The sequence below is a fragment of the Triturus cristatus genome, chromosome 6 (assembly GCF_964204655.1).
Source record: "Triturus cristatus chromosome 6, aTriCri1.1, whole genome shotgun sequence".
Classification (NCBI taxonomy): domain Eukaryota; kingdom Metazoa; phylum Chordata; class Amphibia; order Caudata; family Salamandridae; genus Triturus; species Triturus cristatus.
The window spans coordinates 520,945,796-520,963,447 of NC_140589.1; the positions used below are offsets into that span (position 1 = coordinate 520,945,796).

At 46.3% G+C, this 17,652-nt stretch overlaps 1 protein-coding gene across 1 annotated transcript in view; it reads right to left on the reverse strand.

Moving 5' to 3' along the window:
• The window catches only part of CD109 (CD109 molecule), a 750,032-nt gene that overhangs the window by 162,045 nt on the left and 570,335 nt on the right, over positions 1-17,652 (reverse strand). The window contains exon 23 of the mRNA XM_085610953.1: positions 14,622-14,798. Within this exon, the coding sequence (XP_085467079.1) occupies positions 14,622-14,798 (177 nt within the window). The remainder of the gene's footprint in view (positions 1-14,621; positions 14,799-17,652) is intronic.

Here is a 17,652-nt window from a genome sequence, read left to right on the forward strand (position 1 = left end):
GAGATGGAAAAGCATAGGCAAATATCCCCGACCAGTTCATCCATAGTGCGATGCCCATTGAGTTGTGGGTGTCGGAGCCTGGAGGCAACGCTTGGGCATTTGGCATTTTTTGCAGTGGTGAAGAGGTCTATTTGTGGGTACCCCCATCATTGGAAGTAAAGGAGGAGGACTTCCGGGTGGAGTTCCCACTCGTGGACTTGTTGCGCCATCCTGCTGAGGAGGTTGACAAAGTAATTGTCCACTCCCGTACTCTGTCAACAGGTGGCTCTTGTGGCAGATAGGCCGCCACCAAATACTCTGGGTGAGCTGGGAAGATTGAGTATCACCCTTTTTACTGAAGGTACTAAATGGCCGTCATGTTGTACGTCCAAATGAGGACAACCTTGCTGGTCATTTGGGGCAAAAAAACCTTCAGTGCTAGGTGGACGGCTAAGAGTTCAACGTTGTTGATGTGGAGAACCGAATGTCTGGGTTCCTATTGGTCTTGGACAGTCAGGTCCTGTGAGTGCGCCGCCCACCCTGTGAGGGAGGCACTTGTGATGGTCATTTATGGAACTGGGTCAAGAAAAGGTTGCCCTTGCAACAGGTTGTTGGTGTTCCATCAGTGCAGAGAGCCATGAGTGCGGCCGCCGATCAACATAAGATTGTCCCAATGACCTTCAGCGTGAGGCCATCAGTGCACTAAGCACTCCTGCAATGGACACATATGTAACCGGTTTGTCCTGACCGTGACCTGTCGATCAGTTTGGAAGAGAAGAAGAAAGTGCCTGGAAGGACTGTATTCACGGGGGGTTTGGTTAGGCTTTGCCTATTTCAGAGTTGAGGGCTGCCTGTAGAGAGGGTTGGACCTGGAAGGGTGGGACGTGGGATTTGGTCACATTGATCATGAATCCTAGCTTGTGCACAAGGTTTTTTGTGATCTGCGTGTGTTTGCAACATTCTTTTGGAGTGGTGCTCTTACTCAGCCAGTCATCCAGGTAGGGTAAGACGTGGATGCCCTGTCCGTGCATGCGAGTGGCCACCACTACGAGGCAATCGTGAACACTCGAAGTGTGGTGATGACCACCAAGGGAAGCACCTTGAACTGGCAATGTTTTCGGCTGGCCACAAGCCTGAAGCAGCGGTGATGCGCCAGGTGGATTGGTATGTGGAAGTAGGCATCTGTCAAGTCAAGAGCGCCATGAAGTCTCCTTGCTGTAACAGCTGAATAACACCCTGGAGAGTGGTCATGTGAAAGTGCTCTGATAGGATGTCTTCGTTGGGAGGTCTGAGGTCTAGAATGGGGCACAGGGCGCCTTTCTTTTTGGGAATCAGGTAGTAAAGCGAGTAGACTTATGTGCCCTGCAGATGGTACGGGACGAGCCCTATGGCCCCTCCGAAGAGGAGCGCTGAAACCTCTTCTTCGAGTGTTTATGGGGTGGTATGTTGGGAGGTGTGGAAGCAAGCTCCAGACAATAACCATGTTGGATAATATCGAACTCCCACTGGTCGGACATGATATTCTGCCGGGTAGGGAAGAACTATTATAGACGCGTCCTGACAGGAGCTGTGTGATCGGTGGGAAGAGGAGGCAAGTCAGGGCTTAGTGGTTGTGGTGGCCCCCTTATGGATCCACCTTTACCTCTACCTTTAGCTCCAAAGTTGCTTCTGGGGGGGGCTACTGTGCCAATGGGTTCTGAAGAGTCGTGGATGCTTTAGGGTAGGTGGTCTTCGAGCCTCCACAATATGGTGTGTGGTGTAAGGACCCACGAGAAGAGGGTGTAAGCAGGGCGCCCATGATCTTCAACATCTCTTTAACTTTATTTATCTTTTATAGCATTTAGTAAACCTGCGGCACGAACAGGTGTTGTCTTTTGAACAGCATGTTAAGCAAACATTGCTGGTCGTCTGGCTTAAAGCGGAGATATGGAGCCAAGTGTTCCTATGGAGGCGCACACTCGAATTGATGCCTCTGGTGGCATTATCAGCGACATCAAGGGCACACTGAATGGTTGTGTTAGAGATAAGGCTGCCCTCAAATACTATGGCATGCCCTTTTTTTAGTGCTCATATGGGAAGTATTGGAGGAGCCCTGCCATTTCATATCAGTGGGCGTGGTCATAATGCGAGAGCAAACCAATGGGATTGGCGATACGCTATTGATTAGCTGACTGCTCTGCAACTCTTTTGCATGTGGCATCATTTAATTTACTCTCCTTATCCGGTGGAGGGGTGTCACTGGTGCCCTGAGGTTGCCAGCTTACGAGCGGTGTGTACCCAAATGTAGACGAGGTACATTTTATTTACCTGGGGAGTGATAACCCTAGCTTTGACTGGACCCTGGAAGATGTCGGGGGCTGTGCATAGCATGCCCTTGAGCAAAGGCAGATATTGAGTAGAGCCTTCACTGGTGGGCAGGTGAGGATCCAGCCTGTGTGTGCATGTAACAAGAGATCCTGCAGCCGAGTGTGGATTTCTGCTGGATCGGTTTGACTGTAGTCGGCGCAGAGGGCTTCAGAGCCGATACAGGAGTCTTTGGGGCTGGTGCTGATTTCAGCTTTGATGTCAAGAGTTTTTGCTCCGATGGCCGGGTTGGCACCAATGCTGAAAAAGGCTACCCAGACTTCGGTGGTCTTCTGCGTCAAGCCAAGGCCAACCATTGTATCCAACGGGGAGGTTCGGTACCGACCATGGCCCAAAGGTAGTGGTAGCAGAGAAGCAGAACTCTGTAGGTCCAGAGCAACTGGATGTCCCTTTGCTGAAGGTTGCTCAACATGTGAGCGGTGTCGAAGGGATGGGGAAGGGGAGTCTCCCTCAGAACCACTTGTGCTGGAAGAATGTCCTCTATCTCCAACTCGGAGCCGGAGCTGGGGTCAGGCGAAAATACCTCCTCTTCAATGGCGAATGGCTGCGCATGTTGTACTCCCTTAAGGTCCTGGGTGCCAAAGAGGTCTGGGTGTCTTTTCCACTCCTATGCCACATCTCGTGGCAATGGGCCCTATGGTCGGGGAGGAGTTTCTTCAAAGAGAAAATAGTGGCAGGAGTTGCAGGCAGCCGTGTGCTCAAATGAAAGGCAGGAGTTACAGACCTGATGGAGATCATCCAGGGGTATTTCACATGGCTTTGAGGACAGAATCTGAAGGGCGTTCATTCCATCACAGTTGAGGCATTCTTGAAAAGTTAGAGGAGACAAGACTGGGTAGGTCCCAAGGGGCAAGATCCCTCATGGGGCTGAGAATGACCAAGGAGTCACTCAGGATGATGAACGCATATGTCGACCCAAGATGGTAGTAGTAGGAGCGTAAACAGAAACAATATCGACGGAGGAAGAGGAACCTGTGAAGGCCGAGAAGATCACTGCAATGGTGTTGATTCAGAGCACAGGAGCACATGTCCAAACCCGACGGCAGAAAGAAAACAATCTACCAATGAAGTCGATTCCTATGCACATTACCAACAAGAGGAGAAGTCACAATACCTTGTGACTTGGAAGACTTCGAAAGAAACTTGCACACATCCGGGCCCAACACTAGACGGCAAGAGTATGCACAACATGTTTAGCTATCTACAGCCCAAACACAAGGAGATGATGGACGGAGTGCTGAAACTTTTCAAACACTCACCACCAGTCACAGATCTGGGTTGAATTCATCATTCTTTAGGTCATTTTGCCACCCCAGTTCTCTTTGTGTTTGCTTTGTTCACCCTTAGTTGGCAGGGTATGCCCAGACGTGGGTCCCTTGCTCACTTTGCCACTGGATTCAAGCTAGCCTGGCTGATGAGGGCTGTTAGCCCGAAACCGGTCCCAGGATGCTTGTTTCCGGTCCAGGGAAGACATGGCTTGGCAGTTCGGGCTAGACTGTTCCCATGAGGCACAGGGTCAAGACTGATTTGCATATAGCTGGGTCTGAACTCGGGTGGTGAAGTGAGCTAAAGAACGATTATGGATTCAACCCAGATCTGTGACTGGGGGTGAGTGTCTGAAAAGTTTCAGCTCTCCGTCCATCATCTCCTTGTGTTTGCTTAGCTATCTACAGCCACATGCCTGGAACATAGTTTTCTTCTCTGTGACTATTTCCTCCCCCATCTTTTTCAATAATTCTGTGAGATGCCTGACTAACTCTTGCATCTGGTGCCACACAGCCCTATCAGAGTAGAAAATGAGGCACGCAGAGTTGGCTATCCTCCAGTGGGTGGTGGACCCTTTTACTGTTACCATCCACGACATAACGAGCTCCTTGAAGAGGGCTGATTTGAGCATAGAAGGTTCTCTCGGACTTAAGGTTTCGACAGGAAATTATCTTCATCATGGAGGACATGCATATCTACTTTGTTGAAAGTGGCCACCCTTTGACTCACCTCGTGGTATGCTGTGCTGTCATCTGGAGGAGATGCCCTAACATGATATTGATTGAGTCTAGATCCCCCGGGGATAAACATCGTAGTTGTCCCATGAGTCATCTGTGGGCATTAGGTGGAGTGGCGCCCCGTAAGGATCTGCAGGACTGAATGGGCTCAATTCCTCATAGGAGGAGTGAGAGGACCCCTCTGGTGGATGTTGAGGCATTGGAGGTGGTGACATAGAAGGTGGCGCTAGGGATTTAGGAGCTGGAGAAGGAGAGGCAATATAAGCGAGAGGGCTGGTGCCTCTGTCTTTGTGTTTCTTATGGAGGGGGCTCCAAAGCCAGTTGCTCATCAAAAGTTGGCTTCCTCTTTTAAGGTAAAGTCTATAAAGGTGTTGTTGGAGGAAGCGTTGTCAAGATTTTCCCCATTTGGGGATGAATGAAAAGTCACTTTTGCCTTGAATTTAGCTCCTCCTGAAAACTCTGCAGGATCGGTTGTTCCAAGTCGTTAGAGCCCACAGTCAATGAAATCCCCAGTGCCAATGGTGGCTTCGGCACCGATGGTGGTTTTTGAGAAGACAAAGGCCTGGTGGTAGAGGTTGGCCTTGATGCCGGCATTGAAGACAGCTTCGCTGTTGAAGATGCTCCAGACTCGTGGATGATTTTATAGCTTGAACGCTAGCAAGGTAGATGCCCAAAGTCAGGAGTGACATTGGCTCCGAAGCCTTTGGTCCATTCTGACCGGAGCCCAAAGTCGGCAGAGGCCCTGCAGGCAGTGAAGTGCTCGGAGGGCTAGATGCTTGAATCCCTGAGGAACAGTGCCCTGTCTCTGCTGGATACCTTCCTGTAGGCTTCGTATGTGAATCCATGCAAGCCATGTTTTACAACCATTGTGGAGGTCTTTGGCAATGTCCGGAGGTTGTCGATGTAAGGAGGACCTCTTGGTCTTCTTCCTCCCGGTCTGACCTGCAGGAAAAAGTCACCTCATGGCTGGAAGATGTCAGATGGGACAGGAAGCTTGAAGGGCCAGCGTCCTCAACTTCCCCAAGGTACATCGGGGCTTGTTCTTCAAAGATGTCAGGGGTGTCACTGGAGACATGCCACTGTTAAATGGTAGCGGCACCTTCAGTTGATAACCTTCAAGTATTGCCCGGCGGTAATCGCCTCTTATACCATTCGATAATTTAACCAACAAAAGAGGCAGGCGCCGGAGACTGGAAGGCAGGAAACAAAGTTTTATTCCGTCGGAGCAGAACACATCAGATCAGACAGCAAGGTATCGTCACGAGGTGCTCTAACCACATCTCTGAGGCCTGGCCTCTTATACACAGGTTTATTGCTTTATTACATGTTACACATTCTTGTTGAGCCTTTGGTTTACGGAAAGACATCGTTGGAATCCCCACTTCAAGCTCGTTCCCACACATATCTACAGTGGAAGTCCCCACCCCACCCACAGTAGGAGATGGCTATCACACAGCTGGACATTCCGCCAATTCCCGGGGGTGTGTGCGACTAGCAGGGTCTCAGGGGGTGGGGGGGGCCTTGATCTACTGTAATCCCTTTGATGTGGGGTGTTTCCCTTACAGTAGGGGCAATAAACTGCATCCGCAGGGCTAGGTGATGGCCTGGGATCGGTTCGGACAATCGGGCGCAGAGGAAGGGGGTTATCAAAGGGATGTATGACCATGTATGGGATGAAAAGAAGGTGTCGGTCAGGCGTGGGATGTGGTTCCATGGCAGGGTCGCGCAGAAGGAGAGGGTTTATGGCCCATGTATGAGAGAGCGGGGGTGGCCGGTACACGGGGGGTGTTCGCAGCGCCAGAGGGACGCGCTGGCGGTCGGCAATGAGCGGGGAGAGAGACCAGGGTGCCTAAAATGGCTGCCGTGCGTTTTTCTGTGTGTGGCGCTGGGGAGAGACAAGATGGCGCAGATAATGTTCAGTTACGAGCTACATTTCCACAGTCCTCCCTTTTAACATATCTCGCCAGCTTGTTTAGTTCGGATCTATCCCCATAATGCCACGTACCTCTACCTCGTACAGAGCTTTCATTCTTTCTGCTTCGAAGTTCAGAGTCTTAGGGCAGATGCAGTTTATGAAAAGTGAACATAAGGGTGGCAAACACTGAATCCCCAGGCAACATCCACATAGGATCACAATCAGTATTAGGATAAACGTAAACAACCTCCACCCCCAGTTCTTTATCGAGTCCCAGAACCAATTCCCAAGCGACCACCCTTCTTGTTCCTGATGCACCTCTGAGGAAAGTCTGTGGAGGTGTTCGATCGCCTTGTAGACTGAGGGTGAGTTGTCCGGTACGTAGGTACAACAGCTGGACCCAATGATGCGGCATGCTCCTCCACGATCAGCCAGAACCACATCTAGAACGAGGCGGTTCTGAAGAGCCACCAGGCGGACGGCCTGAAGCTCGGCGGTGTTGTTGGTGAGGATGCCAGCCGTAATGTTCATTGTTGTTTCGACTGCCTGGGTTAAGTGCCGGATGGCACGGCTGTTTGCCATTGGACCCCAAAGTGGAAGAAGTCCTTTTACTGCGTCCATGAACTGTGCTCCGGTGGAGTCGGCTTGCACAATGTCCTTGGCACGTTTCTGCCGGTGATGGTTTGCTGGAGCCATATATGTTGGAGGAAGGATAAAAGCGATGTAACAGGTGCCTCCCCAGCCTTTCCGAAGCCAGGTGTAGGCCTTAGTACCACAGACGAAGTACATATTTGGGGAGGTAACAAAGGAGGGTGGGTCAACTGAGTCCAATGTTCGGGTGATGAGACAGGAACTGTGGCCCACCAGCTGCGTTCCCAGACCTTCGAGGCACACAAGACCTGTGATGTTGATGACGGATAGGGCCACTGTTAGGGTGGCGGCCGTTCGTTTCCGGAGGTAAGAGACGGTGGGTCTGGCTGGGTTGTTGAACACCTGCATTTCGACTCGCTCTTTGGCAGGGATGTCCATATGAAAGGAAGTGTTTGATCTCAGAGGACAGAAGGGAGCAGAAGTTTTTCCAGTTTTGTTCAGCCAGAACCCATGGTAGAAGTGTGACACAGTTTTGCCGGAAGTGGCATTGTCCTTGTAGCTTTCTTGCAGGAGGATTAGCCAAGCGAGGCAGGAGCCATGGACAGAGAAGGGCGAAGGGATGAAAGGGATAGAATGTCCAGTGGCGTGTGGCAGCAATCCACAGATCCAGCAGTTAGTGGCATTGGCAGCAAGATTGTGTTGGTGGAGCAACTGCACAAAAGAGTTATTCCAGAACTCCTTACGCCTTTCTCGGAGTTGGGGTGAAAGTGAGATCAGATGGTGTTCTTTCATGGTGGTAGGTTGGACAGTGGTCAACAATGTCTCATGAGCGGGTGCACTCTCTTCCACGATCCAGAAGGTGATCATGAGGAGAAGGCAAAAGAGAAGGGTAATAAAAAGTGCGATAGTCTTTGAGCTGTGCATCTTGTCAGTCTTTGGGTTTTGATAGTGGATCTTCGGACGTCCGGTTGCTTCCATCACCTTCAAGGGACTCGGTAGCGGGCAGAACCACAGACTTTGTTTAGTTTCTCTCCTGGAGGCCTTGAGGTGATTAGGCTACCGATCTGAGATTTCAACTCAGTTCGTGGTCTGCTTAGCCGAAGTTCCCTCCTTTCGTCGCAGATTATACCCTTCTTTGGATGGCACAGTGGGATCGGGATATTTCGTTAACTCAAGTGTCTCTGTATTCGGGTAGCAGTTCAGGGGTGGTCGGCTTTTGTCCGGGAGTTCTTCTTGGCCGGTGATGTTGTCGGTTGTCGTCAGGGTCGGTGATAGCTTTTTGCAGTGATGTGCATGCAGCCAGTTGCGCTTCCCCTCCACTCGAAGAGCTGTTCGGGTGGTGATCAGGACTTGCAGGGGGCCCGTCCACCGGGGCTCCAGACTCCTTGCATACTGGAAATTGCGCACTAGGACGTAATCTCCGGGTTGGATATCGTGTCCGGGGCCCCTGGAAGCATCAGGAATGGCTTGCAGCACCTGCTGATGGATAACAGACAACGTTTTAGTTAAGTTGTACAAATAATCAGACATGAGGACGTCCGGGACGTCGTGGATGGACGTCGGTTTCGGTGCAGTCCAGAGGTTCATGGGTCGTCCGAAGACGACCTCGTAGGGGGTTAAGTGGTGTTTGGTGGGAGTGGAACGCATTGATAGCAATGCTAGCGGGAGGGCGTCTGGCCATTTTAGTCCTGTGGTGGCAACTATTTTGGCTATTTTGAGCTTCAATGTGGCATTATGTCGCTCAACCAAGCCTGCGGATTGGGGGTGGAAGACTGCGTGGAATTTTTGTTTTACACCCAACCCCTTCAAGATGAGTTGGATAACTTCGGCTACGAAGTGGGGGCCGTTGTCGCTCCACAGAATTCGACAGAGGCCGTAACGGGGGAAGAATTCCTTTAGTAGTACCTTGGCGGTAGTCATAGCAGTGTTGTCGCGGGTTGGGTAGGCTTCCACCCACTTGCTGAAGGCACACACGATGACAAGTACGTATTTCAGGCCTTGGCACCTTTCTAATTGGATGTAGTCCATTTGTAGGACCTCAAAGGGATGATTAGGAACCCCAAATCCTCCCCGGGGTACAGCAGTTCCTTTCCCAGGGCTGTTTTGAAGGCATACCAGGCATTGTTGGACTAGGCGTCTAGCCGAGTCTGGGATCTTGTCGTTGTGCCAGACTTTGGAGATGAGCTCGATCATGGGGGCAGACCCTATGTGCGCGGGGGAGTGTGTCGTGGTCAGCATGGGGATCAGGTATGAGTCAGGTAGCAACCATTTGTTCGTGTCTTTAGTTCGCTAGCAGTCTTCATCGTCTTTCAATCCCACCCGTGCCCATTCAGTCAATTCGTGTGGTGAGCTGGCTAACTGGATGTCCCTAATCGTTTCCCTAGCATCCCTCCATTTCTCGGTTTGTGACCTGGTCACGTACATGCGTGTCGTGGACCTATTTTCGGCCGTGGTTCGGGCTGTGATGTCAGCCAGTGCATTTCCCTGTCCTATAATGTCTGTCACCTTCTTGTGTGCCTGGCATTTGATCACAGCCAGCCGTGTGGGGAGGAGGACTGCTTCGGTCAGAGCGGAGACTAGATCTCCATGTAGGATGGGTGTGCCATGGGAAGTCAGAAATCCCCTCTCCTTCCATAGGAGTCCAAAGTGGTGGACTACCCCGAAGGCGTACTGGCTGTCTGTGTAAATGTTTGCGGTTGTCCCTGTTGCTAGGATGCATGCTCGTGTAAGGGCGATCAGCTCAGCCGCCTGTGCGGATCGCTGTGTGATGCAGGCTGTTTCAACAACTGTTTGGGCCGTGGTGACTGCATAGGCAGCTGAAGTGGTGCCATCGGGAAGCTTGATGCATGAGCCATCTACCCACAGTTCTCCGTCAGGGTCAGGAAAGGCAGTATCTCGGAGGTCGACCCTACTCTTGGTTTGTTCATCAGTGAGGGTCACACAGTCATGTATAGGGGACACATTGAGGTCTGTGTCAGGGAGAGGTAGCAGTGTGGCTGGATTCAGAGTGGTGCATCGTTTCAACGTGATATGGGGCGCAAGCAGAGTCAGTTCATAACCCGTCAGTCGTGCACTAGTCAGGTGTTGAGTCTTGATCTGGTTCAGGAGAGTGTCAACGGAATGGGGCACTAGCACAGTGAGGGGGTTCGAGAGCACGATCCCCTTGCTTTGTCGGATAGAGACAGCAGCGGCAGCTACTGCTCGAAGGCAGGCGGGCAAAGCTCTGGCTACAGGGTCAAGAGTGGCAGAGAAGTAGGCACAAGGGCGTTGTTTGGGACCTATGGGCTGGGTTAGAACAGACAACGCACATCCCTCCCTTTCGTGGGTGAAGAGGGAGAAAGGTTTGGTGTAGTCTGGGGTTCCTAGAACTGGTGCTGAGCAAAGGGCATCTCGCAATTCTTTGAAGGAGGACTGGCATTCGGGTGTCCAGGGGAGGGGGATGGTGACGTCTTTAGCTAGCAGGGAAAGTAGAGGTTTTATAATAAGACTGAAGTTTGGCAACCAGTTACGAGCTACATTTCCACACCACTGCATCTTCTGTTAGCCCACCTTCTTTTCCATTGATACCAAAGGATCTTCTACCAGCAGAAGGTGAGGCAGGCCTGACATGCAGTGCTGTTGTGGTTATGGGAGAGGCAAATGTCAAAAATCTGGTAGTGATCAGACTACGGATATTTGGCATGGCACTAGGGACAGTATTAAAAAGGCATCCATTCCATCACCATGACTGCATTCTTTGCAGGAAATTCTTTGAAGACGAGCGGCGCGTGGTACTGAAGAGGGCCAAAGACCCTAACAGTCAGAAGTCAAGTTTAAGGTCTCTGGAGGTTGTTGTCAAGGGATATGTGGATGACTTCGGCTTTTCCCAAGAACCAGAATCGTACTGCACTGTCTGGGCCCGAGCGGGCTTGCAAAAACACGTTGAAACTCGAAGCCTCTGTAGTACACCTCCAAACCCGATGGTGAAAAAAAACAGTCTAGCATAGTGTCAGTGTCCATGTGCATTGCCAACTAAGGAGTGAGTCACTGTGTACCTCCGGTCTGCAAAGACTTTCTTAGAAGAAAAACATCTTGTGAATGCCTGAGCCTGACACTGGATGGCAGGAGTATGCAGAGCAAGTGTATATACACCAACACATGTTACAAACAACGTTATGATTTTTGCTATTAAGAGGTAGATCTTTTTGAGCATTGCAAAATGTACATTCTTTTGTAAACAGAGAATGAGTTGACATAATTTGGTGATTAGAAAATGTGCCTGGGTTCCTTGACTCTACTGTAATTAGAGAAACGTTACGTGAAATTTGGGAAAAACGAGGCCTGTGCCTGAATTTCGCATATTCAGTGTTACAGCTTGTCAGAATTTAGAAGACCTTTCCTCCTAGGTTATCCCAGTTCTTCCATCATGAGTCAGGCCACATCCTAGAGATAAATACCCCTTTGCCCACCTAAATGGAAAAAAATATATAACTAATGCTTCTCCATGTGGGCCTATAAAGAACCACATCTACCCTGTGTTATCTCTCTCCTTTGTGAGATAGTCACCATGTGCTGCCTACTGATAGGTAGGAGTTCCTAATTATCTTGCAAGAAATATTTGAGCTTTTCAGATTGCTATTCCTTTCTACCATAATTTATGTTGCTATTTTTGCTGGCTTCTGGGACTCCTACTGGGCTTGCACCCTGAATTGAGTGTCTAGCCTTGCAGATACCTTTGCTGGAATACAGGTGAGTGCCTTCCTCCCTCTTTCTGTCTGGGATGAGAGCTAAGAGTGGACCATCCACTGTACTCTCCACTGGGCTTGCAACTTGTGGCGTGTTGACCTGTTTTCCTGTCTCATACGTATGTGCTATTTCTATATTTCAAACTTAGCCGAATGGCAGTGAAGCACTGAATGGGGTCAAAGGGGATGATACATCCAACATCTGAAATAACCTGGAAACTACAGTGTATAAGAGGGAGTGGCAGCACTCACTCTTTTGAAACCAACACCACACATAATTAAATCCAAATGAATAAACTAATGATATGAGTATCACAGGACATATCAATTCCAGCGGCTCTTCGAGAAACATCTCTATTACCTCCTCACTCCATGTTCCACCCCCCCTCCAAACCATACAGCACTTGGAGTGGAGTTTTTCAAAGATCAGTCATTACACTGCTTTTCTCCAATGTTTGAATAAACCTCTCTCAAGACTCATCAATTCTTTCAACCTCACATGCTACAATTATGCTGACAATATCCAGACATTCCTTAAATGGGATAAAGAAAATGACCTCTGACATCTCAAAATTATATGACTTCCCCAAAGTCACAGACCATGGATGATAGAGGGGTCTCCTCAAACAAAGCCTCAAAAACAGAAATCCTGAAATGTGGGTAAAGGAAAAGTACAACCCATTAATTGGACTGAAAACTGGGAATGCCAGCAAAAACTGCTCTGAGGTACGGAATTTAGCAATTATCATCAATTCACCACTATCCATGATCCCACAAGCCAAAAGAAATTCAAATAGAAATTAAAGATTTAACATTTTGCAGGGTATATTTGCACACTTGGGCCCTGATTCAGAGTTGCTTGAAATTTTCTGATCCCTGCACAATCCATTGTTTGCGTAAGGATCAGAATTCCAAGTTGGGTAATATTTAACACACCCAGTAATTACTAGGGGCCCGATTCACAGAACTAACTTAAGACAAAATCCTAAACTTACTACCATTTTGGTATTCACAGAAGGCACTTACTCATTTTGGTATTCACAGAAGTTAGGAGTCCTAACTTTAGGACTCCTAAATGCCTTCTGTGAATACTGAAAGTCTTAAAGTTAGGATTTTTCTCAGTTTAGGAGTAGTAGAGTTAGGACTCCTAACTTTAGGACTCCTAAATGCCTTCTGTGAATACCGAAAGTCTTAAAATTAGGATTTTTCTCAATTTAGTAGTAGTAAAGTTAGGACTCCTAACTTTAGGACTCCTAAATGCCTTCTGTGAATACCGAAAGCCTTAAAATTAGGATTTTTCTCAGTTTAGTAGTAGTAAAGTTAGGAGTCCTAAAGTTAGGACTCCTAAACTGAGAAAAATCCTAATTTTAAGACTTTCGGTATTCACAGAAGGCATTTAGGAGTTCTAAAGTTAGGACTACTAACTTCTGTGAATACCGAAATGAGTAAGTGTCTTCTGTGAATACCAAAATGAGTAAGTGCCTTCTGTGAATACGAAAATGGTAGTAAATTTAGGATTTTGTCTTAAGTTAGTTCTGTGAATCGGGCCCAAGGTGCGTTTAATACCTCACACTTCATTAAAATTCCGCAGGTCAAACCTGCCAAAATTTCTCAAGGTGCAAAGTGAAAAGTATTTAGCATACCATGTTGATTTTCGTGCATTAAGCACCAAAATCCACATGTAATTCCCCAAATAGCCAAGAACAGGATCGATTTATCGCACACGATTAGTAACATAGGCTGGGGCATCATTATTAATAATGCGTGATGAATAACACCTATACTCAGAATCCGGGACTTGTGGACAGGGCCTGGGCTCTTAAGAACTGTTCCACTTTATACAGCAGAGGCTGCTTCACTATGGTGGAGGAGATTCACCCCCCCCCCCCCCCCCCCGGTCAGAAGCCACGAAACTTGAAAAATAAAATGATAATAACACAGGTTTATTGTCCGTTTATTTATAACACAAACGAATCTTGGAGCGGGGCCAGACGATGACAGGCTGGAGGGGGAGTGTGGGCACTGCTGTCAGTGCGCATGCCAGTTTGGCCGGCCATCTCAGGATGACCAAACCGACAAGCGCACTGCGATGTCTTTAACCCGAGCTGCACCCAGGTTGGACACAGCAGACACAGGCTCCCACTCTCTCTGGGAGCGCAAAACGACGGTGATCAGCCCAGTCCTGTTGCTGATCTCATGCATGAGAGCAGCGTCAGGATTGGCTGCAGAGGAGTCTGAGAGCCTGTGTAGTGCAGCAGAAGAGCACAGAGATTGTGATATGGCAAGCAGAAGGTAAATCATTTTATTTATTCATTTTTTGTCGCCGTCCGTCGTCCACCCACCCCGCCACTCTGACCTGATAGCAGCTGCCAATAACTTTATACCACTATTACGCTAAAGTCATGTGCATTATAGAAGCAGTATTTACATAAGCTAATACAACATTACATAAAACAGCCCTAGAACTGAATTTTAAGACCCATTTTTAAATTGTCCTATTTTACCCAACTAAATGTTTGGTGAATGGGGATGAGAAAGGGGGTCATGTGCAATCAGTTTTGAAGAAAATGCTGTGAAATATTGTAATACTTCAGCCTTGCACAGTGTCCAGGAACTTTACTTTTCTACAGCAGCAAGGTCTCTATATGTTCAAAAGCAAATGGCTCCCTGCAGAGGTGGCAGATTTCAGAGCAGAGGGTGCAGCGCAATCTCACATTAAGAATAAGAATGCTACCTACATTTCTTACTAGTAGATTACTAAGGTGATAACCATGGAGTTATGTTTCGCGCATTGTAAAACCTGCATACATCTATCTCCATTATTAGACAAGAAATATTTTAATACAATTATTCATTTGCTTTAAGAATCACCAACACATGGAAGGTTTCAGACATTCAAATTACCGCAGTGAAAGGATATCCTAACATCACACAGTATGCCAAAAATCAGTGATTTTACAGAAAGAACGTTTAGACATGGTACACCTGACACATCTAAAAACAGGATATGTAAATCAATGAAATACAGTTCCAGAAAATACCTACCTTCTTTCATAAATAGAATCGATTTTTGCTCAATCTCATTTGTCAGCTGATTTGTTTTAGTTAAGTAGTCCAATATATAAATAATAGGAGCAAAATTGATCATGTTCTGTTCACCACAGCCATAAGGCATCTGAATTAATTTCTCCAAACCATTAATAGATGGCCCGAGTATATCTCCTGTGGGAAAGAAGAAACATTTTTTTTTTTTAAGTTTAAAGAGAGATTTATTAAAATCATAAAGGGAATACATTAATTGAAATACATATGAATACAACACTAGGGAATTGGAAAATGAAAAGCTCGATCAATAATATATATATATATATATATATATATATATATATATATATATATATATATATATAGGGGGGGGAGAAGGGAGAAGGACTGAAATACACATGAAACCACACTGCATAATGTCCGATTTCAAGTATCAAGAAAAACGTTTAAATATGTAATCAACCAACAACAATAGAATAAGGAAATACATCAGCGGTAGAAAGGTAATCAAGGGGGTTTAAAACTTCTTGAATTGCAGGAGAAAGTATAGGAAATCATTTGGCAGAGTTATCTAAAAACTGAGTAATTGGTGACCACAATTCTTGACAAGGATGCATATATGCAGTATCTAATCTATGATTATAACAGACTGCATACCACCATGCTTTTTATGAAAACTGCATAAAAGCTTTCCAATGCTTAGTGATTTGTTGAAAAGCAACTGCCAATAGGAGTCTATTATGTGCACATTAAATGAAACATTAGCCCACACATCTGATACACTTCCTAGGAAACCATTTAAAATAGAGTAGGGTATATTTAAACACAATATGGAATTAATCTGATCCCAAACTTGATGCAAGAAAGTGGCGACATTGGAACAGGTAAAATGTAAATGTTTAAGGTCAGCATGTTGTGCAAAGCATGTATCCGGAGTATCGTGCAAAGCATGTATCTGGAGTATCGGAATGAATTCTATGAAGAACAGGCATTGTAAAAAGCCTATAACAGACAAAAGAAATGGTTTGCGTAGTATTGGCTGCACAGGAGGATTTTCTAATCTTGTTCCAAATCTGTTTCAATTTAGAGACAGGTATGGTAACTTGAAGATCAGCTTCCCAAGCAAGTTCGATTGGGGATTTATGACGATCACTAATGGTATGTTGGAGGAGGGAATTTATAGAAGAGGCCTTTGGATTTGTAAGCCGAAGATTGGTCAAATTGATGGAAGGCAATGAGTTAAGAAGAGCAGCCGACTGAAAGGAGTCGTATGCCTGAAATATGACACTTTGAAGGAGCAGAAATCTATGACGAGAAGCAGATGATAAACCAAATAATGTAGAAGCCTCTGAGAAAGAAATAAAAGAATCATTTTTATACAATTGTTTGGCCCAAAATAACCCTTTAGTTCTCCAAGAGGGCCATTAAATAGATCTATTATTTAGTTGTATCAAACAATTATGCCAGATAGGAGAATCCCAAAAAGTTTTCAAGTTTGTAGGGTGAGGCGGAATGACTGAACTTAGCAATTTACCTGTATGGCGAGCAATCAAAGTACATATCTTCCGGCATGTGCATGAACTTGATGAATTCAGAAAAAGAAAACGGAAAGAGAAACTCTTGTTCTAAGTCAAACCATAATGGAGTGAATAAAGAAGAAGAAGAAATACAATGAACAGATTGCTCTAAAAGAAGTGCTTTGTGGTAATTAACAAAATCCGGAACATTTACACCTCCCTTAAATTTGGGATGCAACAATTTAGATAGGGACATACGAGATTTTTTGTTAAAAGAGGATAAGATAAAGTTTTCTACAAGATTTAAGCGGGATATTTAATGGAATATTATAAATAGTAAATAAAATAATAGGAACTAACATCATTTTAATTGTATCCAGCCTGCCCCGCCAAGATAAGTGCAAAGGATGCAATCTAGAAGTTAAGGAAGTAACTTTGTGAATGCACATATCTAAGTTGATAGAAATAGAAGTAGTGTGAGAGGGAGTGAACTGAAGATCCAGGTATTTAATTTGAGTAGGTCTCCAGATAAAGGTAGACAAAGAGATGTCATGTTTAAAAGTAAATTTATTTAAAAGGTAACATTTTGCATTTGTCAGTATTTATTTATAGCCAGAGACCAAGTTATAAGATACAACCTCTTCTGAGAAGGCAAGAAGGGAGGAATTAGTCTGAGACATAAATAATAAGATGCCATCTGCATATGCAGCCAGTTTAATATGTTGAGCATTATAGTCAAACCCATTGATAGAAGGATTTTGCCTAGTCTTGGACAAGAAAGGCTCAAGCACCAAATTAAAGAGAAATGGAGATAGGGGACATCTCTGCCTACCCCCCCTGCCCAGGGGTAAAAAGCAGAAGTAAGACGATTACAAGAGGGAGACCAAGGGAAAGAAGAAACATGAGTGACACGTGTGAAACATGACGATGTAGCACAACTAACATACATAAATATTATAGCTGTGCCCCTGCATTATCAGAATACACCCTTCCTGTTTTTGGCTTGTTATACTTGGTTGGAATTTCTGTTGATGGGTGGATTTGGCACATTGAAGCCATTTACCTTTAGGTAAAAGTTCTAAGGTATGCTATTATTTGCAAGACCACATTTGCACTAGAGGGGATGATGACAGCTACTACTTCATGATGTAGTGTCCTTGCCTAGCGTTCAGTTATTTTCTGATTGATTGGACCAGGGTTCGGGGAGTCCCGATGGATACAGGAATGTCATTCGACATCCCGGGTACATAGATCCATTTGATTTTACATTTCAGTTAGCTATCAGTCGCTCTTTTGTAGAAGTATATTGATGGCTCAATGCCCTTTGGATGTATTTAGTAGATTTTCTTGGTTTCATACTATTTCTCTTCAGGTTTCTTTTACCTGACTGTACGGCTTTTTTTTTTTTTCTTCGGAGTTTTTCATTTTTTTTCCGGCTTTGTCTGTAAGTTTAATTGTATCATGGGGACACATTGTTAGCAACATGTTTCTCAATTGAAGGTGTACAAATGCCG